We start from the raw sequence: 25,971 nt of genomic DNA, 5'->3' as shown, positions 1-25,971 counted from the left end.
GTCCTCCTCTGTCATCATGTCCTCCTCTCTGTCCTCCTGTCCTCCTCTCTGTCCTCCTGTCCTCCCCTCTGTCCTCTCTGTCCTCATGTCCTCCTCTCTGTCCTCATGTCCTCCCCTCTGTCATCATGTCCTCCTCTCTGTCCTCATGTCCTCATCTCTGTCCTCATGTCCTCCCCTCTGTCCTCTCTGTCCTCATGTCCTCCTCTCTGTCCTCATGTCCTCTCCTCTGTCCTCATGTCCTCCTCTGTCATCATGTCCTCCTCTCTGTCCTCCTGTCCTCCTCTCTGTCCTCCTGTCCTCCTCTCTGTCCTCATGTCCTCCTCTCTGTCCTCATGTCCTCCTCTCTGTCCTCATGTCCTCTCTGTCCTCATGTCCTCCTATGTCCTCATGTCCTCCTATGTCCTCATGTCCTTCTCTCTGTCCTCATGTCCTCCTCTCTGTCCTCATGTCCTCCTCTCTGTCATCATGTCCTCCTCTCTGTCATGTCCTCCTCTCTGTCATCATGTCCTGCTCTCTGTCCTCATGTCCTCCTCTCTGTCATGTCCTCCTCTCTGTCATCATGTCCTCCTCTGTCATCATGTTCTCTCTGTCATCATGTCCTCCTCTCTGTCCTCATGTCCTCCTCTCTGTCCTCATGTCCTCTCCTCTGTCCTCATGTCCTCCTCTATGTCCTCATCTCATCTGTCCTCATGTCCTCCTCTCTGTCCTCATGTCCTCCTCTGTCCTCATGTCCTCCTCTCATCTGTCCTCATGTCCTCCTCTCTGTCCTCATGTCCTCATGTCCTCATCTCTGTCCTCATGTCCTCATCTCTGTCCTCATGTCCTCATCTATGTCCTCTCTGTCCTCATGTCCTCCCCTCTGTCCTCATGTCCTCCCCTCTGTCCTCATGTCCTCCTCTCTGTCCTCATGTCATCTCCTCTGTCATCATGTCCTCCTCTCTGTCCTCATGTCCTTCTCTCTGTCCTCATGTCCTCTCCTCTGTCCTCATGTCCTCTCTGTCCTCATGTCCTCTCATCTGTCCTCATGTCCTCCTCTCTGTCATGTCCTCCTCTCTGTCATGTCCTCCTCTCTGTCATGTCCTCCTCTCTGTCCTTATGTCCTCATCTCTGTCCTTATGTCATCTCCTCTGTCCTCATGTCCTCCTCTCTGTCCTCATGTCCTTCTCTCTGTCCTCATGTCCTCCTCTCTGTCCTCATGTCCTCCTCTCTGTCCTCATGTCCTCCTCTCTGTCCTCATGTCCTCCTCTCTGTCCTCATGTCCTCCTCTCTGTCCTCATGTCCTTCTCTCTGTCCTCATGTCCTCATGTCCTCCTCTCTGTCCTCATGTCCTCCTCTCTGTCCTCATGTCCTCCCCTCTGTCCTCATGTCCTCCCCTATGTCCTCATGTCCTCTATGTCCTCATGTCCTCCATGTCCTCTCCTCTGCCATGTCCTCATGTCCTCTCCTCTCTGTCCTCATGTCCTCCTCTCTGTCCTTATGTCCACCTCTCTGTCCTCATGTCCTCTCATCTGTCCTCATGTCCTCTCCTCTGTCCTCATGTCCTCTCCTCTGTCCTCATGTCCTCCTCTCTGTCCTCATGTCCTCCTCTCTGTCCTCATGTCCTCCCCTCTGTCCTCATGTCCTCTATGTCCTCATGTCCTCTATGTCCTCATGTCCTCATGTCCTCTCCTCTCTGTCCTCATGTCCTCTCTGTCCTTATGTCCACCTCTCTGTCCTCATGTCCTCTCATCTGTCCTCATGTCCTCTCCTCTGTCCTCATGTCCTCATGTCCTCCCCTCTGTCCTCATGTCCTCCTCTCTGTCCTCATGTCCTCCTCTCTGTCCTCATGTCCTCCTCTCTGTCCTCATGTCCTCCTCTCTGTCCTCATGTCCTCCTCTCTGTCCTCATGTCCTCCTCTCTGTCCTCCAGCTCGCCTTCGAGGCCATGAGTGTGATCGCCGTGGTGACCAACTGTGGTCTGATCGCCATGGCTCCTCAAGTCAAGGCCTACTTCCCAGAGTCGTCGGAGACGCAGCTCATATTGTGGGTGGTGGCTATAGAGGTAACGCACCACAACACATGCACACACACACATATACGTACATGCACACACACACGCACACACACATATACATGCACACACACACACACATATACGTACATGCACACACACACACATGCACACGCACACTAGAGGATGACATCCTTTCGGGATTCCCACGGGATGGGAGTTGATTTCACTTTGAATCACGTGATTGGGCAGGACCGGGAGTAAAAGTCAACGGGAGCAGAAGGGAGTGGGAACTATGACAACAAAAATCAACGGGATTTGGACGGGAGTGATATTTGAACATTTCTCGCCCTCGTAGTTTTTATTCAGTCACAAAACACTGCAGCACAAGTGAAACGACAGTAACTACACCGGAAGTCTAGTACTGCATCCGGCATATTTTATACCGAGGAAGAAAAACGGAGCAGGATTGGTAAATGGGAGTGGGATGGGAATGGGATTCTATAAAAGTTTGGCTCGGGATTGGGACGGGATTGGGATCAGTCCTCTGTGGGAGTGGGAGGGAGTGGGATTTTTTTTGAAACTCTCACTTGGGATTGGGATGGGATGGGATTATTTCTGTGGGAGTGGGAAGGAGCGGGAGTCAAAATCCACTCGCATGGCCTCTAACGCACACACATTGCTGCATTGTACCTCACTGTTACTCTTTTTTTTACTCTGTATTGTATATTGTATATTGACTGAACACTTTTTGTTTACGTACTCTTGACCTTTTCTATTTTATACTTTTATCTATTTTTATCTAGCACACTCTCAGGAGCTCATACAGAAAAAAGCATTTAATGGAAAAGTATTCTGTATTTTACTATGACAACTATTAAAGAAACTTGAACTTGATGCATACACACACAAACATATACATACACACACGCATATACACACACATGCATACACACACACGCTATTTTCTTTGGAATACATGCTAGTACATTTATATATTTATATTTACAGTATATATATGTATGTATATATATATATATCCATATCGGTCTTAATATACCTGCATATAATCCTTCTATATACCTACCGCTGCGGTGACGTCAGCATCAGGAGGAATGTAAACACAGACGAGGATGTAAGAGTTGAACTCACGGGGGGAATAGAATGGACGACAGCGGATGAAGAGGGATTCGATAGCAGAGGAACAGTGTTGGTGAATCACTGTCACATCGGAACACCAGCGATTGATCATGTGGAGTCATGCAGGGTCATGCTGGCGGAGAGGAGGGGGGTCATGTGGGGGTCATGCAGGGTCGAGCGGGGGTCATGCAGGGTCGAGCGGGGTCATGCGGGGTCATCTGGGGGTCAGCGGCGGCTCTGGGAGGAGGCCATGCCGTTTGTCTCGGAGGAAAAGCAGCAGTCGTGATTGGAGGATGAGGAGAAGAGGGCGGGGTCTTGAGGCGGGTTACCCGAGACTTTGCCGAGCCACGGCAGGAGGGAGGTGATTGGTGGAGGGACGAGGGGGCGGAGCATGTTTCAGTTGCATAATCTAATCTCACCACAAACACTGACGTCACACAGAGCAGACACCAACCTGCTGCTGGTCAGAGTATGGCAGAGAGATCATGACCAGCAGATGGAGTCAGAGAGTCATAATTGGATCCCTAGTACAGAGGTGTGTGTGTGTGGGGATGTGTGTGTGTGTGGGGATGTGTGTGTGTGTGTTTAATCTAATATTTCCACACCAGATTCCCTTTCCTCCAGTCCATCTCTATTAGCCTTATCATCAGCACACACACATACACATACACACACATTGCCTCTGAGGGAAAATAACAAAGAGAGAGAGCATCAGAGAGAGCGAGAGAGGGGGATGATTGCATTAAACACGACATTGAGAATAATGTGTTTCTCTGCTATTACCATGTAATGTACCTCACTGTAGCAGAACTGATAACTGATAATTGTACCTCACTGTAGCAGAACTGATAACTGATAACTGTACCTCACTGTAGCAGAACTGATAACTGATAACTGTAATGTACCGAGGTGTGACCCAGGCGTGAGCTTGTTAACTCACCTGTCTCACCTCGTGAACTCACCTGTCTCACCTCGTTAACTCACCTGTCTCACCTCATTAACTCACCTGGCTCACCTCATTAACTCACCTGTCTCACCTCATTAACTCACCTGTCTCACCTCGTGAACTCACCTGTCTCACCTCCTCATTAACTCACCTGGCTCACCTCATCATTAACTCACCTGTCTCACCTCATTAACTCACCTGTCTCACCTCATCATTAACTCACCTGTCTCACCTCCTCATTAACTCACCTGGCTCACCTCATTAACTCACCTGTCTCACCTCATTAACTCACCTGCCTCACCTCCTCATTAACTCACCTGTCTCACCTCATTAACTCACCTGTCTCACCTCATTAACTCACCTGTCTCACCTCATCATTAACTCACCTGTCTCACCTCATCATTAACTCACCTGTCTCACCTCATCATTAACTGACCTGTCTCACCTCGTTAACTCACCTGACTCACCTCATTAACTCACCTGTCTCACCTCGTTAACTCACCTGTCTCACCTCATTAACGCACCTGTCTCACCTCATTAACTCACCTGTCTCTCCTCGTTAACTCACCTGTCTCACCTCATTCACTCACCTGTCTCACCTCATTAACTCACCTGTATCACATCCTCATTAACTCACCTGTCTCACCTCATTAACTCACCTGTCTCACCTCATTAACTCACCTGTCTCACCTCCTCATTAACTCACCTGTCTCACCTCATTAACTCACATGTCTCACCTCCTCGTTAACTCACCTGTCTCACCTCGTTAACTCACCTGTCTCACCTCATTAACTCACCTGTCTCACCTCATTAACTCACCTGTCTCACCTCGTTAACTCACCTGTCTCACCTCATTAACTCACCTGTCTCACCTGCTCATTAACTCAACCTGTCTCACCACATCATTAACTCACCTGTCTCACCTCATTAACTCACCTGGCTCACCTCATTAACTCACTTGCCTCACCTCATTAACTCACCTGTCTCACCTCATTAACTCGCCTGTCTCACCTTGTTAACTCACCTGTCTCACCTCGTTAACTCACCTGTCTCACCTCATTAACTCACCTGTCTCACCTCGTTAACTCACCTGTCTCACCTCCTCACCTGTCTCACCTCCTCGTTAACTCACCCGTCTCACCTCGTTAACTCACCTGTCTCACCTCATTAACTCACCTGTCTCACCTGCTCATTAACTCAACCTGTCTCACCTCCTCATTAACTCACCTGTCTCACCTTATTAACTCACCTGTCTCACCTCGTTAACTCACCTGTCTCACCTCATTAACTCACCTGTCTCACCTCATTAACTCACCTGTCTCACCTCATTAACTCACCTGTCTCACCACATCATTAACTCACCTGTCTCTCCTCATTAACTCACCTGTCTCTCATTAACTCACCTGTCTCACCTCATTAACTCACCTGTCTCACCTCCTCATTAACTCACCTGTCTCACCTCCTCGTTAACTCACCTGTCTCACCTCCTCGTTAACTCACCTGTCTCACCACCTCATTAACTCACCTGTCTCACCTCCTCATTAACTCACCTGTCTCACCTCCTTGTTAACTCACCTGTCTCACCACCTCATTAACTCACCTGTCTCACCTCCTCGTTAACTCGCCTGTCTCACCTCATTAACTCACCTGTCTCACCTCCTCATTAACTCACCTGTCTCACCTCATCATTTCATTAACTCACCTGTCTCACCTCCTCGTTAACTCACCTGTCTCACCTCCTCATTAACTCACCTGTCTCACCTCATTAACTCACCTGTCTCACCTCCTCATTAACTCACCTGTCTCACCTCATTAACTCACCTGTCTCACCTCCTCATTAACTCACCTGTCTCACCTCCTCACACCTGTCTCACCTCCTCATTAACTCACCTGTTTAAAATAAATGCAACACTCCCAGCGTATGCTGCAGGCCTGTGGTGGTAAAAGGGAGAGATGAAAATGGAGAGATAAGCAGAGAGAAGAAGAGATAGATAATGAAATGAAAGATGGGAGACAGACAGGAACCAGAGGAAGAGATGGAGAGGAGGAGCAAGGATGAGGAGGAGGAGAGGGAATGGAAAAGCACTACGAGAGTCGGAGAGAAGTGTTTGTTGAGTGTATGTTTGCCTGTGTGAATATGTGCGCTTGTGTCTATCTGTACATGTGTGTGTCTGTATGTATGTGAACATGTGTGTGTCTGTATGTATGTGAACGTGTGTGTGTGTCTGTATGTATGTGAACGTGTGTGTGTGTAAGAGTGTGAGTCACCAGCTGATTGTGTATCCAGGCACGTTTCTCCTCTAGCAGGCAAAGAGCTCTCTCTCTCTCTCTCTCTCTCGCTCTATTAAAGACATGGGAGGAGAACACGAGTGATGAAAGCCATGCTGCTTAGCATACTGAGCACGCACGCACACACACAACCACAGACGGATGCACGGACGCATGCACACACAGATGGACGCACGCACACACACAGATGAACGCACACGCACAGGCGGATACACGCACGCACACACACACAGACGGATACACACGCACAGACGGGCACAGACACACAGATGGACGGACGCACACACGCAGACGGATACACGCACACACAAACACACAGATGGACGCACGCACAGTGAGGATGAAATTTTTTCGGGATTCCCACGGGATGGGAGTCAAATTCACTTTGAATCACGTGATTGGGCAGGACCGGGAGTAAACGTCAACGGGAGCAGAAGGGAGTGGGAACTATTACAACAAAATCAATGGGATTCAGGCGGGAGTGGGAGGGAGTGGGATTATTTCTGTGGGAGTGGGAAGGAGCGGGAGTCAAAATCCACTCGCATGTCAGCCTCTAGACGGATACACGCACACACACACACACACAGACGGATACACACGCACAGACGGGCACAGACACACAGATGGACGTACGCACACACACACAGACAGATACACACACACACAGATGGACGCAAGCACACACAGACGGATACACACACGCACACACACACAGACGGGCACAGACACATTATGGAGACACATCGTTTATTGATACAAGGTAATAAATAGGCAGCTCTTTTATCTCGAGGCGTCCAGAGCAGGGAGTCTATTTGACCATGTGGGGCGTAACCTAGTCTCACTCACCACAGCCAGGGTAACCTAGCATCACTCACCACAGCCAGGGTAACCTAGTCTCACCACAGTAAACCTAGCCTCACTCACTACAGCCAGGGTAACCTAGCCTCACCACAGCAAGATAATAGTTCATATCATAGAATCTCACAAATTCATAGGAGAAAAGTGATTTACAGGAGACTGACAATGAATAGATACATGGTAAATATATATATTTATATTTACCACATATATATCCATATCCGTCTAAATATACCTGCATATAATCCTTCTATATACTGTACCTACACCTGCATATAACCCATATAACCATGTATGATAGCATGTACAATAATGCTGTATATATAATCTTACCATATATATATATATATATCTATCCACATCTGTTGACTGTACCTGCATATAATCCTTTTTACATGTCTGTAGATACTATATCTATATCTGTACATATCCCTGACCTACTCTTACTAGTTATGCTACTGGCCAGTATGACTTACTACCATAGTGTCTTTATACCTGTATCACTGTACATATTAATACTACAACTCTGTACATGCATCTGATTAGCATTATTACTCAGTAGTCCTAATTTATATATTTTACACCCAGTTAATCACCTGTACATTGTATATTACTATTGCACTTTACTGTGTTATGTGCACTCTGGTTGGATGACGCTCTTCTTCTCGTTGTACTGTACTTGTGCTGCATGATGACAACACATTTTAATCTAAATGGAAGGTCATTGAACTACAGAGTGACGGTTGTATCTTGCTCCTGGTTAAGTCTTCACTTACAGCTCATGCATCAAACGCTGTGATTCTAGTCTCGTGTGACTGTTTCATCTCTCTCCGCCCTCCTCCTGGCGTCGGTCTTGAAAAGGACTGGACTTCAAAGCGCAGGTCCTTATGACCCACCAGATGATTTCCACAAGGAGTTGAAGGCCATTATAGACGAGACTTGCAACAAAGACTCCTAATTGCGATTCAGCCTATATATCGGAGGACGGGCTTGAATTGGAAATCCAGTTGAAGCCGTTTCATCACGGGTGAAATGGGCTCCTGGTCGGTTGGAATGAAGGTGGATTTGAAATGCAAATTTTCCAATTAACGGCGATGTCCTGCCACGGCGACGTGGTGTCTGTGTGAATACTGAGCAGTCGGGCAGATAGACTGGTGACACAAAGGTGCCGTGACTCTTGACTCCATATTCTGGAGGCTGGATTGCTCTTAAAAAACACGTTATGTCTTATATTCACTGTATGGTCTCGTGACACCAATCTGCCTTTTTTTTTTTCTTTTTTTTTTTTTTACTTTGCTGCCATCTTTAATTTCTCAGATTGTTTATTCCCTTGTTCGTTTGTGTTTAAAATATCTGTCTCAGCCCTCCGACATTAGCATCGTTCACAGGTTCTAAATTAATGCTGGAGCCGACGTGGTCTCCTGTGAACTAGAGATCTCTTTAGCTCCGCTGACTCAGAAAGATGATCATATCTCCACGGTTCACCAATATTTTGTGCAATATTCTATATCCAAAGATTAGCAATATTTTGTCAGGCTAAATCTAAGCTAACTCCATTTTTATTTATGCTAATGTTAGCAAGTGCAAATCTAGCTGTCACCAACCAGCTCATTTGTTATTATGAAATTGTTGTATTTTATCAAATGCAAAAATAAATAAATAATTATGAAAAATCCGAGGATGTCTGTAGAATCGATGTGAACACGATCACCACTGTTCGACTTATTACTGCCTTTCCGCGCCAGAAGCTACAGCACTGTAGCCAAGAGGAGAACAGGGATTCTTTCAGGGATGCAAATGATGCCGACCAACTACTTTTTGGGGGCAGTTCGAACGTGCAACAATTCTCCACAATGTGTGAAGAAAAATAGACTGAAATTTCAATCTAATACAGTACAGTATGGCTTCAAGACTGTTGTGTTAAGATGTAACACCTGTTATATAGTTCAATGTGTTAAATACGGTCCCTAGATTGTTGTGTTAAGATGTAACCCCTGTTGTATAGTTTAATGTGTTATATACAGTCCCTAGATTGTCGTGCCCGTCACCATGGTAAGGCTGAGCCCGAATGTTCGAACGTTCAAACATTCGTTCGTTATGTTAACATTCGAATTCTAAATAAAAATTTGAAATTTTAATTTTTAATAAAAAAAATAAAAATAATAATGTTTCTTTTATGTGTCTATTCATTCTGTTTGAACCAATGTGGTTTTTCTTCACAGTTGCAGATAAAGATTAGGCTACACTAATATTAGTTATATTCATTAAAGAAAGTTGATTTAATAAAAAAAAGAGACTCATTTAATCAGATTAATCACTTTATTCAAATTGAGGATTTAGTTTGAGGATATAAAAAAAAAAAAAAAATGATTTATTTTTAATTTTTTTTAAATTTTTAATTAAAAATTAAGGTTTGAACGTTCGTTCGTAAAACCCTGACGAAGTTCGAATCCCAAAAACAGGCTTCGGGGACAGCCTTACACCATGGTTCAGCTTAAGACAGACTTTTCTTAAGAGATTTCACTGCTATTAATGAATTGCACAAAATTATTATTCTTACCGTGTGTGTGTGAGTGTGAGGGGAGAGGAGGTGTGGCTATAAAGAGAGGAGGTGTGTCTATGATGAGGGGGTGTGTCTATACTGAGGTGTGTCTATAATGAGAGGCGTGTCTATAATGAGAGGAGGCGTGGCTATAAGGAGATTAGGCGTGTGGGCTATAATGAGATGATTATAAGTAGAAAAAGGGTAACCACTGCGGTCAGACAGGTGCGTAGTCCAACATTAATTAAGTTGCAAAAAATGGAGTAGGGACCGCACTCTGGGAAAATCGTTGTTTTTATTTTTATATGCACACTATAATGAGATGAGGCATGGCTATAAGGAGAGGAGGCGTGGCTATAAGGAGATGAGGCGTGGCTATAAGGAGAGGAGGTGTGGCTATAAGAAGAGGAGGCGTGGCTATAAGGAGATGAGGCGTGGCTATAAGGAGAGGAGGCGTGGCTATAAGGAGAGGAGGCGTGGCTATAAGAAGAGGAGGCGTGGATATAAGAAGAGGAGGCGTGGATATAAGAAGAGGAGGCGTGGCTATAAGGAGATGAGGCGTGTCTATAAGGAAATGAGGCGTGGCTATAAAGAGAGTAGGCGTGGCTATAAGGAGATGATGTGTGGCTATAAGGAGATGAGGCGTGGCTATAAGGAGATGAGGCGTGGCTATAAGGAGAGGAGGCGTGGCTATAGGGAGAGGAGGTGTGGCTATAAAGAGAGGAGGCGTGGCTATAGGGAGAGGAGGTGTGGCTATAAGGAGAGGGGGCGTGGTTATAAGGAGATGAGGCATGGCTATAAGGAGATGAGGCGTGGCTATAGGGAGAGGAGGTGTGACTATAAGGAGAGGAGGCGTGGCTATAAGGAGATGAGGCGTGGCTATAAGGAGATGAGGCGTGGCTATAAGGAGATGAGGCGTGGCTATAATGAGATGAGACGTGGCTATAAGGAGAGGAGGCGTGGCTATAGGGAGAGGAGGCGTGGCTATAAGGAGAGGAGGCGTGGCTATAAGGAGAGTAGATCATCATCCAAGTCCCAGTTCTATTTTGCCAACTCAGTAGAATAGGGTGGAAATACTGCTATGTACGTGTTTCATCGATACAGCGTTGGAAGTTTGATTAAATTGCTTCTGTCGAGCTGGATATGAATACAGGCTGGTCATTATCTGGCCTTGAAGGGACTTGGACACAGTCTGGCCTCCGTGGAGTAATAAACAAGCAGCCGGGCGCTTTCTCATTCTCACGCCAAATGTAAATTAATCCTAAATAGCATTTAGCAATCAAGCTAAGAGCTCGACTGTTTATCCTGGCATTTCAATCAGTGTGACGACTCACTGAGGCGAGGGTTTTCTCTCTGTCGCTGGTGTTTTAGATATTCAGCTCTGCGGTGGACCGCTGACTAACCCTTTCACTGCCACGCGACAGAAGGTTAACCCTTTACTATCACACAACCGACGGCGATGCTCCATCATTAGCTCTGCGGCCGTCGGTTGTGTGATAGTAAAGGGTTAACCGGCTGTCGTGTGGCAGTGAAAGGGTTAACGACCACATTCCTCTTTACTCTGTGGTTCTGTACCCCCGCCAGCCGCCAAGGACTGATCGATTCTCACTCTCGCCAGCCATTCACTTGGAAGTAGGTGTGCCAGTGTAGCCTAGTTCCCAACGGTCACGACTTACACTCCAAATACAACTCCAAAACTTTCCTGTAAACATTGTTGTGACCTGTGTATTTATTTACCACGTAGAGAAATAAAAAAATATATATAATTAATTAGACATTTTCGTTTTCTAAGCAGATATGTACTCTGAACTATTTTTTGCCGAACCACTGCTGCCTGGGCGCAGTGATTTAATCGCCTCAAAATCCCTGTTAAAATAAAATGTATGACACTAAGCTAGGCTAACGGCGCGGCTGTTCCCTCAGCCTAATGCATGCACAGAGAAGGACAGTTAGGACAGCCGAAACCCGTCCAATCTTTCGCCGTCGACTAAAGACGCACTTCTTCAACCATTATCTAAAAAGAAAATTATAATTTTCTTATTAAAAATTTAAATAAAAATATCTAACCCTAACTAACCTTACTGTCATGCACTTGTCCTAATAAACTAACCTACACTGTAGCATGCAACACTTTGATGAACATTACTCAGCTGATAGAGCTGTATCCTTCCTGATGACTTGTCGTACAGAACTTGTAAGTCGCTTTGGATAAAAGCGTTCAGCTAAATGACTAAATGTAAATGTAAAAGGTATGTACTGTATCTGCTGGTCTAACTCCAGGGTAGATGGCAAATAAGCTAATTTCCCTAAAAAGTCTGCGTGTTCCTTTAAGAATCAACATCATATGGTACTTTGGTATCGCTGAGGTTCACCACCCTGGTGTCTCACAGAAGAGAACTGAACTGAACACTGGGGCACATTAGGCTGGTCACCATCTCTCATGGGACACCTCACAGGTGAAGGCACACACACACACACACACACACACACACACACACACACACACAGGTAATCATCCCCTCGGCCCAAAGCATTTAGCTGAGCAGCAGAACATTCCTGCAGGATTATCTGTTGTCCTGCTGCCCCCCGCGTCACACCGGCCGAGCGCCAGTCCATCTACTCAGAGATGCCGGCAGGCTTCCAGACAGGTGTGCGTGTGTCTGTGTGTGTGTGTGTGTGTGTGTGTGTGTGTGTGTGTGCGTGCGTGTGTGCGTCTGTGAGAACTGATGTCCCTGCACATGAGAGTGAGAAACGATGGCACATTACTCGTGTGTTTTTCAGGTTTCATGAGAAACAACAGACCTGCTGTCTCAGTTCTACGTGGCTCATTGATTGAACATTTTATTAACAGATTGCAGAATGGGTACAATACAGTACGGCTCAATACACACAATAGACCTGTCTCAAACCCTGCCCCTTTTCTTGATCCTCCAATCACAGCTGTCGCTTACCTCTGACTTCCAACAACCTCGTACAAAGTTTGTACGAGGAAGTCAGAGGTAAGCGACAGCTGTGATTGGAGGATCAAGAAAAGAGGGCAGGGTTTTGAGACAGGTCCATTGTTAAGGGGATGCAGACCAGAGAAAGACTTTCGTCTTGTTTACAGGGTCAGGGTCCCCCATTTTCAATTAATAACGAGAAGTGTTTCTCTACAGACCTGCTCTCTCAGTTCTGCGTGGGTCAGGTGTTTCAGGACTTTACTCAGTGTGTTTGCATTCTGTTGGAAGCTGTTGAACCCGGTAGGAACTTAGCAGAAGACCCAACAACTAGGGGTGTAATGATGCATCGATTAATAGAAATGCATCGATTCTAATGTAACGATTCAACTGCATCGATTTGAAAATGTTAGAATCTAATCGAAATTTACAAAAAAAATTGAAAATTATTATTATTATTTTTTAATGTTTTTTTGTGTGTGTATTGTTTTTATTGACCTATAGTCCATTCATGCGGAGTGAATCAGTTCCCCCAGCCGCATTTGTGTATTAAAATTTTTGGGGGGAATTAACTGATAGAAAATTTATCGAATCGAATCGTGGTCAAATGAAGAGATTTCATGATGCATTGAATCGTTGCCTGAAGAATCGTAATAGAAATTAATCGTTGTGAGGTCGCATCGTTACACCCCTACCAACAACACATGTATGCTGATGATAGGATGTCATGGTCTTTAAAAAAAAAACATCAGAACCTGACACCCAGAGGTGACTCGGGAGGTAGAGCGGTTGTCTGGTAATCATCGGAAGGTTCCCGGTTCAATTCCGACTCCTTGAGCAAGACACTTAACCCCTAACTGCTCCCCGATGAGCGGGTCGGCCACTGGGGGGGGGGGGGGGTTGTGTGTGCGTGCGTGCTCGTTCACAGTTCACCAGGGAAAGACCAGACGACCTGCGTCCCAAGCAGTGGGCTGAGGAACGCTGATCACAGAACGTTAACCATCTGTTCTGTTGTCCTTCTTCCAGCACGTCCTGCTGGCCTTCAAGATGATCCTGGCCTTTGTGATCCCAGATGTTCCTAAACACATCCAGATCAAACTGGCCCGGCTGGAGTTTGAATCCCTGGAGGCCCTCAAGAAGAGGGTAAGATCTTTAAGACCCATCTTCCTAGTGTCTCTGTGGACGCCGTCTCACTTTGGTGGAGACCAGGCTTCCTAGTGTCTCTGTGGACATCATCTCACTCTGGTGGAGACCAGGCTTCCTAGTGTCTCTGTGGACGTCGTCTCACTCTGGTGGAGGCCAGGGTGCTTTCTCTGTCTCTGTTTGAAACACGTTGGTCCTGGGACTCAGGAACAGTATCTAGTATCTGCTGTGCACCTTCATCTGTGTCCTCTGTCTCCTCCTCTGTCTCCTCCGTTTCCTCTGTCTCCTCCATCTCCTCTGTCTCCTTCATCTCCTCTGTCTCATCTCTCTCCTCTGTCTCCTCTTCTGTCTCCTCCATCTCCTCCGGCTCCTCTGTCACCTCTCTCTCCTCTGTCTCCTCCTCCGTCTCCTCTGTCTCCTCCTCTGTCTCTCCTCCTCTGTCTCCTCCGTCTCCTCTGTCTCCTCCTCCATCTCCTCTGTCTCTTCTGTCTCCTCCGTCTCCTATCTCCTCCTCCGTCTCCTCTGTCTCTTCTGTCTCCTCCGTCTCCTATCTCCTCCTCCGTCTCCTCTGTCTCCTCTGTCTCCTCTGTCTCCTCTGTCTCATCCTCCGTCTCCTGTATCTCCTCTGTCTCCTCCTCCGTCTCCTCTGTCTCCTCATCTGTCTCCTCCGTCTCCTCTGTCTCCTCCGTCTCATCTGTCTCCTCTGTCTCCTCTGTCTCCTCCGTCTCCTCTGTCTCCTCCTCTGTCTCCTCTCTCTCCTCCTCCGTCTCCTCCTCTGTCTCCTCTCTCTCCTCCTCCGTCTCCTCCTCCATCTCCTCCTCTGTCTCATTCTCTGTCTCTTCTGTCTCCTCCTCTCTCTCCTCTTCTCCTCTGTCTCCTCCTCTGTCTCCTCCTCTCTCTCCTGTCTTCTCCATCTCCTCCTCTCTCACCTCTGTCTCCTCCTCTGTCTCCTCTCTCCTCTCTCTCCCCTTCTCCTCTGTCTCCTCCCCTGTCTCTTCCTCTCTCTCCTGTCTTCTCCATCTCCTCCTCTCTCTCCTCTGTCTCCTCCTCTGTCTCCTCTCTCTCCTCTTCTCCTCTGTCTCCTCCTCTCTCTCCTGTCTCCTCCATCTCCTCCTCTCTCTCCTCTCTCTCCTCTGTCTCTCTCTCCTCTCTCTCTTCTTCTCATCTGTCTCCTCCTCTCTCTCATGTCTCCTCCATCTCCTCCGCCTCTCTCCTCTGTCTCCTCCTGTGTCTTCTGTCTCTTCTCTCTCTCCTCCTCCGTCTCCTCATCTGTCTCCTCTCTCTCTCCTCCATCTCCTCCTCTGTCTCATCCTCTGTCTCTTCTGTCTCCTCCTCTCTCTCCTTTGCCTCCTGTCTCCCCTCTGTCTCCTGTCTCCTCTGTCTCTGTCTCATCTCATTCAACATTAACATACTGATAGGTATACTAACACAGACACCCTGATTCATAGACGGACATCTATCACATCACATCTATCACATCTATCACATCACATCTATCACATCACATAATAATATCACATCACATCTATCACATCTAGCACATCACATCTATCATATCTATCACATCTATCACATATATCACATCTATCACATCTATCACATCACATATAATATCACATCTATCACATCACATATAATATCACATCTATCACATCTAGCACATCACATCTATCATATCTATCACATCTATCACACATATCACATCTATCACATCTATCACATCTATCACATCACATCTATCACATCTATCACATCACATATAATATCACATCTATCACATCACATATAATATCACATCTATCACATCTAGCACATCACATCTATCACATCTATCACATCTATCACATCTAGCACATCTAGCACATCACATCTATCATATCTATCACATCTATCACATATATCACATATATAACATCTATCACATCTATCACATCCATCACATCACATCTATCACATCTATCACATCACATCTATCACATCACATCTATCACGTCTATCACATCACATCTGTCACATCACATCTATCACATATATCACATCACATCTATCACATCTATCACACATGTCACATCTATCACATATATCACATATATCACATCACATCTATCACATCTATCACATCACATCTATCACATCACATCTATCACATCTATCACATCTAAAAGCTTGTATCCCTGCTCTCTCTAGTCTAAAAGCTTGCATCTCTGCTCTCTCTAGTCTAAACGCTTGTATCTCTGCTTCCCTGCTCTCTTTACATTTTCGTTTCATTCAAAGGATCCGAAGCGATTGAAGCTACTTGCTCTGAACATAGATTCCAACACACCAATGGAAATAATCAAGAACGTGTGTGTTTTCTCAGAGCATTGCTCAGGAAATGTCTAATTCAATTATTTTTTATTTCTCCACGTGGTAAATACACAGGTCACAACATGTTTACAGGAACGTTTGAGTTGTATTTTGATTGTATTTGGAGTGTATTTCGTGACTGTTGGGAACTAGGCTAAATGTGTAACCTACTTCCAGTGAATGACGCTAAGCTAGGATAAAGGTGTGCGGCTGTTCCCTAAGCCTAATGCATGCACAGAGAAGAAAAAGGTATCTTCTTGTCTAACTCCAGGGTAGCTGGCAAATAAGCTAATTTCCCAAAATGTTGGAGTGTTCCTTTAACATACTGATAGGTATACTAACACAGACACCCTGATTCATAGACGGACATCTATCACATCACATCTATCACATCTATCACATCACATAATAATATCACATCACATCTATCACATCACATATAATATCACATCACATATATCATATATATCACATCTATCACATCTAGCACATCTAGCACATCACATCTATCATATCTATCACATATATCATATCTATCACATCTATCACATCTAGCACATCACATCTATCATATCTATCACATCTATCACATCTAGCACATCACATCTATCATATCTATCACATCTATCACATCACATCTATCACGTCTATCACATCACATCTATCACATCTATCACATCACATCTATCACATGACATCTATCACGTCTATCACATCTGTCACATCACATCTATCACATCTATCACATCTGTCACATCACATCTATCACATCTGTCACATCTATCACATCTATCACATCTGTCACATCACATCTATCACATCACATCTATCACATCTATCACATCACATCTATCACATCTATCACATCTATCACACATGTCACATCTATCACATATATCACATCACATCTATCACATCACATCTATCACATCTATCACATCACATCTATCACATCACATCTATCACATCTATCACATCTAAAAGCTTGTATCCCTGCTCTCTCTAGTCTAAAAGCTTGTATCTCTGCTTCCCTGCTCTCTCTAGTCTAAAAGCATGTATCCCTGCTCTCTCTAGTCTAAAAGCTTGTATCCCTGCTAGGGATGGGTACCGAATTCGGTACTTTTAAGGTACCGAACCGAAACACATCGGTACTACCGAGTATCGATTCAAGTGAGATACAAAAAATAAATAAAAGGGTAATTTTCTTTTCTTTTACTTTTTTATTTTTTTTAACTTTTTTTTTCATGTCAACGTTCACACGCACAATATATGCTTACCTAGGATTTGACTTGATTCAACAACAAAGCAGTCGGAGCAATGGCAAGCCGAAAACTGTCGAAATTGTAGTTATTTGAAGTTTGGATTTTTTTTTTCACGACTGAGGTAGGTAAATTACATTTCTTGAGACTAAAGTACCGAAAAAAGGTACCGTTGGGTACCGGTATCGATTCACAGGTACCGGTACCGTATCGGTTCAAATGTGAAAGGTACCCATCCCTATTCCCTGCTCTCTCTAGTCTAAAAGCTTGTATCCCTGCTCTCTCTAGTGTTAGATTTTGATCAATCGGCCAGTATCACGTCCTCGTCTGTTTGGTTTGTGTTCTCATTTACGTCCACTGACTCTGCGTTGTGTATTTGATTCCCCCGACGTCTCCTCATACTGGCTGATAAAACCCTTATCATTCCCCGTTAGTGCGATCCGCAACCATAATAATTCTCCACCTCCATAAGAATTCGACCCTCAGACAGCATACCTTTCTTGAAAAAGCGTTGTTTATTGATATAAACAGAAACCTCATCTCAGATGTTATCATATTGTATTGTCATTGCTATCAGTCCAATAGTGGCTCAGGCCTGTCGTTAGCCGAAGCCCTCCTTGTGTTAGCCGAAGCTAATGAAGATGTGTCATTCTCCCCCCCCCCCCCCCCCCCCCACCGGCGAGGGTGAGAGGGATGAGAGTCTCTGATGGTTTCTTACCTCCTGTGGGATTCGTTTCTTTGGTCTGATTAGTCTCCGTCAGATTGTAGTCTGCCCCTACCCGGAACCACTGTCAGCTTTATAGGATATCCATCATAGCAACGACGGCCCGCCCCGCTTCTGGTTGTCAGATGCCGCTGCCATGACAACCACGTTTAACCTTTAGACACACATTCTAAACGTTTCATTATTGTTTCATTAATGATCGAACCTCTCCGCTCTGCTCTCTGTGCCCTGTGCATGCTGTTATCAATGTGTTCTAGATCGGAATGTCAACATTCGCTCGCTGGCAGTGAGCTGCCAGCCACTAGACCGCTTCCTCCACCGTTTAAACCGCCACCACCGTCACCATGCACATTTTGACCTCTCTGACCCGGGCCCCTTTAGATGCGGTCATCTCCCCCCAATCTATACATCACATACATTGAAAACCACCACCGGTTTCTTTCACTAGTCTAAAAGCTTGTATCCCTGCTATCTCTAGTCTAAAAGCTTGTATCCCTGCTCTCTCTAGTCTAAAAGCTTGTATCCCTGCTCTCTCTAGTCTAAAAGCTTGTATCCCTGCTCTCTCTAGTCTAAACGTTTATAATCCAGTTATCTATGTGGTATAATCCAGTTATAACATCAAATAGATGGTATTTCTATTTTGTTGTTTAGTCACTACGATGACTGTCACCGTGATACTTCTGTCTGTCTGTCTGTCTGTCTGTGTGTGGACTGAATTCATTACTACCTAACAGAAACGAGTGCCTAACAACGGTCTTTCTAAAGGCCTCCCATCCTTCATGCTGAGGTGGAGCGTATGTCCCGGAGCACTTAGCTTGAAGACGGATGATGATGAAGTGTCCTGTTAATAGTATCCATATGACTGTGCGGTAAACCATTCGCTTTTCTCGACTCTGAAGCCATTAGTTAGATTGTGAAGGACATGGCTGGATGCTTCTGTGATTAGCTAACGTTAGCTTATTCCTTCTGCTCTCCACTGGATGCTCCTGTGATTAGCTAACGTTAGCTTATTCCTTCTGCTCGCCACTGAATGCTTCTGTGATTAGCTAACGTTAGCTTATTCCTTCTGCTCTCCACTGGATGCTTCTGTGATTAGCTAACGTTAGCTTATTCCTTCTGCTCTCCACTGGATGCTTCTGTGATTAGCTAACGTTAGTCAGGGTTTCCCATTAATGACCTAGACTGTGGCGGCCCGCCACAGTCTAATTAGTTCCGCCACAGTTGTATAATGAACCAAAAACAAAGAAGCTATTAAAAGAAAAACATCAATTTTGGACTTGCAAATATTTTTTATATTATATTATTAATATTATAAATTCATTCATCAAAAGCAATACTTTTATTCCACACCTTTGTGGAATATTACATGTGGCTGTAATGTTAAAAAATTATAATAATAAAAAAACAAAAACATTACACCTTTAAATTAAAAGAAAATAAGTTCAGGAAAATTGTCCTGGGTAATATAAAGTATTTGTGCTGATTAGATAAAGCATGATATTTATAAAGCTATTATATTCATAAAACTATATTTAGGCTAGGCTTGGGCGGTATCATTTTTTTCACACCGTCATACCTTGCTGACATAATACCCCGGTATACGGTATATGACGGTATGACATTTTCGGTATGTCATTTTCATCAGGGGGGGGGGGGGGGGGGGGGAGCGGAGCTAAGTTAAGTTACAATATACTCGTTATCACCATACATAACGCTTATATTGAAACACGTTGACATTAGGGCCGTTCTTTCAACCTAAAAGTGCACTCTTCAACCTTGAGCCTACATTCCTTAGCGACCCGTGTTACCAAGTATACAAACCAGCGCGCACATTCGATACACAGATATGAAACGAGTCATACGGAGCTGACATTAGAGCAATATGACTCACAAACTCACGACAGTAGTACACAACTACACATACAGACGCACAAAATGTATTCTGCATTGATTAGGTGATAATCAAAACCCAGCTTAAGCCATTAAACCAATGTAGTGAATCGCGAAGCCAATACGCACACACACAGTCGAACTGGAACGCTTTACCAAACATACACTACCACCAGCATTCATATCTCATACGCTCATCTTCCAATCGCTTAACCATAACATAACTTACTTGCCGGTATCCAAACAACGTGTCCCTGAGTCCACATTCATGCACGAATCAATTTCAAAACGTTAGAAAACGCTCCGTTTCCCGATTCTTCAATGTCTCAATCCAATGTCTGGAAGTGGGCCCATGGTTAATAAACGGTCCATAACCGCATTCTATAGAAGAATAAGTCTTTATTTATCGTGCAGATTAACACATGCAAGATGAAAGACCCAACGGAACATGCGCGTTGCGTCACCTGCTCTGCTCTGACTGAGAGAGGGAAAGACAGACTGCCCTGCCCTCTGCTGGCGTGTGCTGTGCACTACAGAGTTGGCGCACAGTCTGTGACGTCACGGTATTGAAAATCATACCGTCGCTATTTCGAAATACCCTGGTATACCGGCATACCGCCCAAGCCTAATTTAGGCTTTGTATTTAGGTCCTTCTTAATGGTGTCATGATGACATACTTGCCGTGTACTTTGGTAGCTTCCTGTTGAGTGATCCCTGTTGTTCTGTGGTGTCTTGGTTCCTGTTGAGTGATCTCTGTTGTTCTGTGGTGTCTTGGTTCCTGTTGAGTGATCCCTGTTGTTCTGTGGTGTCTTGGTTCTGCAGAGACTTCCTGGACGGTAAGTGGCTTTTGGCTCCTCAAATACTAAACCGTTTGCAGAGATTTCAAGTAAGCGCTTGTCTAAAATAATGTTGCACACAAAATAAACAAACAAACCGACCAACAGAAGGGCGTTCGAAGACTCTCCAGCCATGCAGCTACTACACGTTGACCTTTAACCCACACGTTGACCTTTAACACATTCGGCGCCAGACCCGAGATATCCCGGGTTAACTCGCCATGCGTTGGGCGCCAGACCCGAGATAGCTCGGGTTTTGGTAGTTTTTTCTTTTATTCGATATTTGTATTCATTATTCATCCACTGACCTCGGTGTTGCCATAGGAAAGGATTCTGAGTTCGCCAAAGTGCAATACCGGCCGCATCCTGCTAGATGGCAGTGTCGCCCACCCTTTGAAACCTTATATCTCACCCTGTGTTACACATAAATCCCTCCGGGCGCTAAATTTAGACGGAGCCGAGTAAATCGCTTCATCCGACCACCTTGAAACGCATCTGGCACACTCTATCCATAAGTTGTGCCAAATTATGTCCATGATGAAACATAATACCTATTATATACATTTGATTTGGAAATAGTAGCGTGTCCAGGCAAGAAACACCAATGCTTATAGTAGAATACACATAGCGCCCTATAACTCAGCTTTTCAGGAATTATCCCGGATCACTCCTAAACTATACTTATATTCACCACGCGATAACGCGCAAACGTATGCATGAAAAATTTATCTCTTTTTTGCATGTTCGACGGAAGAAAGTCACTGTCAAATGACAATAGTATTGTCTCCATAGCTATAATATAGAATATAGATATAGCTCTCCAAACATAGTGACGCACAGTGAAAATATGTTATGGAAACCAAGCACGTTAGCCACAATGTGCGCCCAATGTGTTAACCCACCCTCCAGAATATTTAACACAAAAACACTAACATTAGTGGGTAGAATTATCCTTTTAATATTTCAGGTCTCATCTTCTTAAATGAAGTGATACATGATTATATTCATGAATGCATTCTAATATGTGTAATTACTGGTCTTTGCCTGCGGTTGTGATTGATTGTGACTTTAACACATGCAGTGTTGCACCTTGACGTTCCATCTGAACAACAGAAGACAGTTTGACTAATCTGTTCTTAATTATAACAACCTGAATTATTTAGTTTTAGGGTGGACTTTCCCTTGAAGTTTGTTTTTGTGTTGAGAATCCTGTGATTCTGTCTCGTCCTCATCGTGTCGCAAAACGTTTACAACAGTGCCTCCATCTTGGGTCTGAACTCAGTCACCTCCATCTTGGGTCTGAACTCACAGTCACCTCCATCTTGGGTCTGAACTCACTGTCACAGTGCCTCCATCTTGGCTCTGAACTCACCTCCATCTTGGGTCTGAACTCACCTCCATCTTGGCTCTGAACTCACCTCCATCTTGGCTCTGAACTCACCGTCACCTCCATCTTGGCTCTGAACTCACCTCCATATTGGCTCTGAACTCACCGTCACCTCCATCTTGGGTCTGAACTCACCGTCACCGCCATCTTGGCTCTGAACTCACCTCCATCTTGGCTCTGAACTCACCGTCACCTCCATCTTGACTCTGAACTCACCTCCATCTTGGGCCTGAACTCACCGTCACCTCCATCTTGGCTCTGAACTCACCTCCATCTTGGCTCTGAACTCACCTCCATCTTGGCTCTGAACTCACCGTGACCCCAGCACCCTGTGCTGATGAACGTTCACATCCATCATCATTACCATATTCTGTCCTTAGACACGACTGCTGCCAGGTCATGGGATTCTGCCTCCCTCCATCCCTCCCCAACCTCTCTCCCTCCCTCCCTTCCCTCCCTCCCTCCAATCCAATCCAACTTTATTTATAAAGCGCTGTAAAGGGGCACAAAGTGCTGTACAGAGGCAGCATACTAAAAAACTATAAGCAGCACTAAAAATAGATAAAAGAACAAGAGTGCTAAAAAGGGAAAAAAGATAGACATAGGCAACAATAAACATTTAAATATATAGGAGTATTTAAAAGCAAAGGACACAGTAACAAAACGATACAACAATAACACAATAAAACAATAAGATCATAAAATCAACAAGCTACATGGTGTCGAAAGCCAGAGAGAAAAGGTGGGTCTTAACACTTTCACAGCCACTGGGATGAGTCTAATTAATCTGAGAGGACCAGGAAATGTAAACAGACGTGGGGCTGTTTGTAGAGCTAAATCTATACTTTATAGTATTGCTATCTGTCCATTCTCATTGTCCATTGAGACCATAAACCATCCCTTCAAAATGGCTTAAAGAATACATTTTTTCATCAATACCTTCTCATTTTATAGCGCCGTGAATATAAGCATTATACCGGATTTGGTCTAGTATATTTCCTGGAAGCCGAGATATAGGGCTAATAGCTAATAACGTTAAATCCAATGGCATTTCGGTTATAGATACGCTACAGTTAAAACTCAAACTGCATATGATCGGCACGATCCTCAAGCATGTATGCATGAGGGGGGGGGGGGGGGGGCGGGGGACGTCGTTTCTGATTATTGATTACCAATAACCACGTTAGCCTCATTAGCCTCATAGGCCGAACGCCTGGTTGAGTATCATAACAATTCCCGATTGGGCTGTACTTTACGTGAAAAAGATCTTACCCTGGTCCGGTGGGATCCCCCCGAGCATTTCCCCGTTATCGATCGCCATCTGGTAGATCGATATGTCCATTGGCTGATGATAAATCCCCTTATTGCATGGTGAAATCTGCGATGCAAAATGTAATCCAAGGTACAGGCTACACGTATAGAATCCAGCTACTGGAAAATAAAAAAAAAAGTCAAAAAAAAAGAATGCTCCCTTCAGCCACAGTGCACTGCATTATCGCGATAGTGCCCCTAAGAGGATCTGGTCGGTATTGCACCTTCTCGAATTCAAAGAGTAGGTTAAATCTGCAGTGCCGCTCGGCGACCTTGAATAGGTTATTAAAATGGAATAAAAGCAATAACAACTTGCCACGGATATATCTGTGCTTCTGTCCACAACGGGTGGAATCGAAACACGGAGATATCCGTTGTTCGTCCCCATTGTGTTGAGGAGGCTTTTGAAACGGGACAGTGATGAGGCCTGCCTAATCTGTAGCGGCAGCTCGTTCCACATTTTGGGGGCGACAACGGAGAAAGCACGGTCCCCCCTGAGCTTACGCCTAGTTGTAGGCACCACTAGGAGCAGCTGGTCAGCTGACCCGAGAGAGCGAGAAGGTGTATAGAACTGCAACAGCTCAGAGAGGTAGGGTGGGGCAAGGTCATGAAGAGCTTTAAAAGCAAATAAAATAATTTTTAAATGGCGGCTACGTGGTGCAGTGGGCAAGGCACTCACCACGTATACTGGAGACTGGGCTCGAACAGGTACGCCTCCCTGTTCGAGCCCAGCGATCCACATTGCTTTCAGTTTAGCTGGTCGTCCGCACTAAGTTTTCCCAAGTTTCTTTAATAGTTGTCATACAGAAGTACAGAATACTTTTATACAAAATGCTTCTTACTGTTACGCTCCAGAGACTGTGCTAGACAAGATAAGTATGAAATAAAATATTATAGCATGTAATAGAAGTAAAAATAGAAGTCAGTGTTCAGTATAGACATATGTACAATGTTCGATGCAGAATAGAAGTAACTGAGTTACCATACAATATACAATATACTATGCAATGTACTAATATACAATACTATATAGTGCAAAGCAGAAATGGGATGAGGTACAATTTACAGTAAGGTGTACGAGTTGTAGTGCAAATCCTTTACCAATAAATATAAAGTGTGTTTAGGTGATCTAAAGTGTGGAGAGTGGGTGCTGCAGTGTGTTGTTTGTTTAAAGTGAGTGTGCGCGTGTGGATGTGTGTGCTGTGTGCATTTGATGGTTGTTGCATAGTGTTTATTGTTCGTTGAGCAGCCTGATGGCCTGGGGATAGAAGCTTCTTCTGAGTCTTTCTGTGCTCGCCATGAGACTCCGGTATCGCTTGCCTGACCGCAGCAGTTCAAAGAGGCAGTTGTTTGGGTGGCTGGAGTCCTTGATGATTCTCTTAGCCTTACCCCTGCACCGCTTGTTGTAAATGTTCTGGAGGGTGGGAAGCCCCCCTCCAATTGTGCGTTCGGCTGAACGTGCCACTCTCTGTAGTCTGCTACGGTCTTGTGCGGTGCTATTCCCAAACCAGGAGGTGATATTGCCAGTCAGGATGCTCTCTATTGTACATGAGTAGAAGTTCTTAAGGATCTTCTGACTGATTTGGAACTTCCTTAGGCGCCTGAGGAAGTAGAGGCGTTGTCGTGCCTTCTTCACAAAACTGTCAATGTGTGTGGTCCATGTCAAGTCCTCGGAAATGTGGACTCCAAGGTACTTAAAACTCTTCACTCGCTCAACCGGTGCCCCGTCGATGCTGAAGGGGCTGTAGTCCCTGACCCCCGACCTCCTAAAGTCCACAATCATCTCCTTTGTTTTGCTGACGTTCAGGGAGAGTCTGTTCTCCTGGCACCATCCCGCCAGGACCTTGACCTCTTCCAGGTAGGCCCTCTCGTCGTTTGCAGAGATCAGGCCCCATCACTACTGTGTCGTCAGCACTAATACACATTGGCAGTATTAGGGGGAGGAAAACTGATGGGTGTGGATCGGGCATTGTGGACAGCGACTCCTACAGGTCGGTTGGTGCGCCTGCGCAGTAGAATCAGGAAGCGACGGGGGCGGGGCCCCTCCAAAGCCCAGACCCCTGACGCTGAAAGATCGAGCCGCGCAGGTGGAAAGATGCGACTGATGTTACCTCGAGTATCGGAGGGGACTCGTGCTATGTATGACTTAGTCCACATTGCAGCCGGCTTGTGGGAGGCATGAAACAGCGTTCAAAGACAGGGGAGGGTTGAATTGGATGATACGGAAATTGGGATGGGAGAAAAATAGAAAATGGGAGTGTGGATACATTTTTTTTAATTTTTTTTAAATGAATCCTAAAGTGGAGTGAGGATAAAATCGGTGAGATGTGGTCATATTTACGAGTGCCAGTTAAAAGACGTGCAGCGGCGTTCTG

General features: G+C 45.1%; 1 protein-coding gene across 2 annotated transcripts in view; it reads left to right on the top strand.

Moving 5' to 3' along the window:
* Positions 1-25,971, top strand: part of ano10a (anoctamin 10a) — a 98,534-nt gene that overhangs the window by 61,667 nt on the left and 10,896 nt on the right. For both annotated transcript variants that reach the window (XR_014619401.1, XM_084307905.1), the window contains exons 13-14: positions 1,909-2,040; positions 13,727-13,843. Coding sequence is in view for 1 of the 2 variants with exons in the window: in XM_084307905.1 (XP_084164031.1) it covers positions 1,909-2,040; positions 13,727-13,843 (249 nt within the window). In the remaining variant the exon portion in view is untranslated. The remainder of the gene's footprint in view (positions 1-1,908; positions 2,041-13,726; positions 13,844-25,971) is intronic.

The sequence above is a fragment of the Notolepis coatsorum genome (genome assembly GCF_963971535.1).
Source record: "Notolepis coatsorum genome assembly, chromosome: 2".
Classification (NCBI taxonomy): domain Eukaryota; kingdom Metazoa; phylum Chordata; class Actinopteri; order Aulopiformes; family Paralepididae; genus Notolepis; species Notolepis coatsorum.
This window is presented reverse-complemented; position numbering and strand designations above follow the sequence as displayed.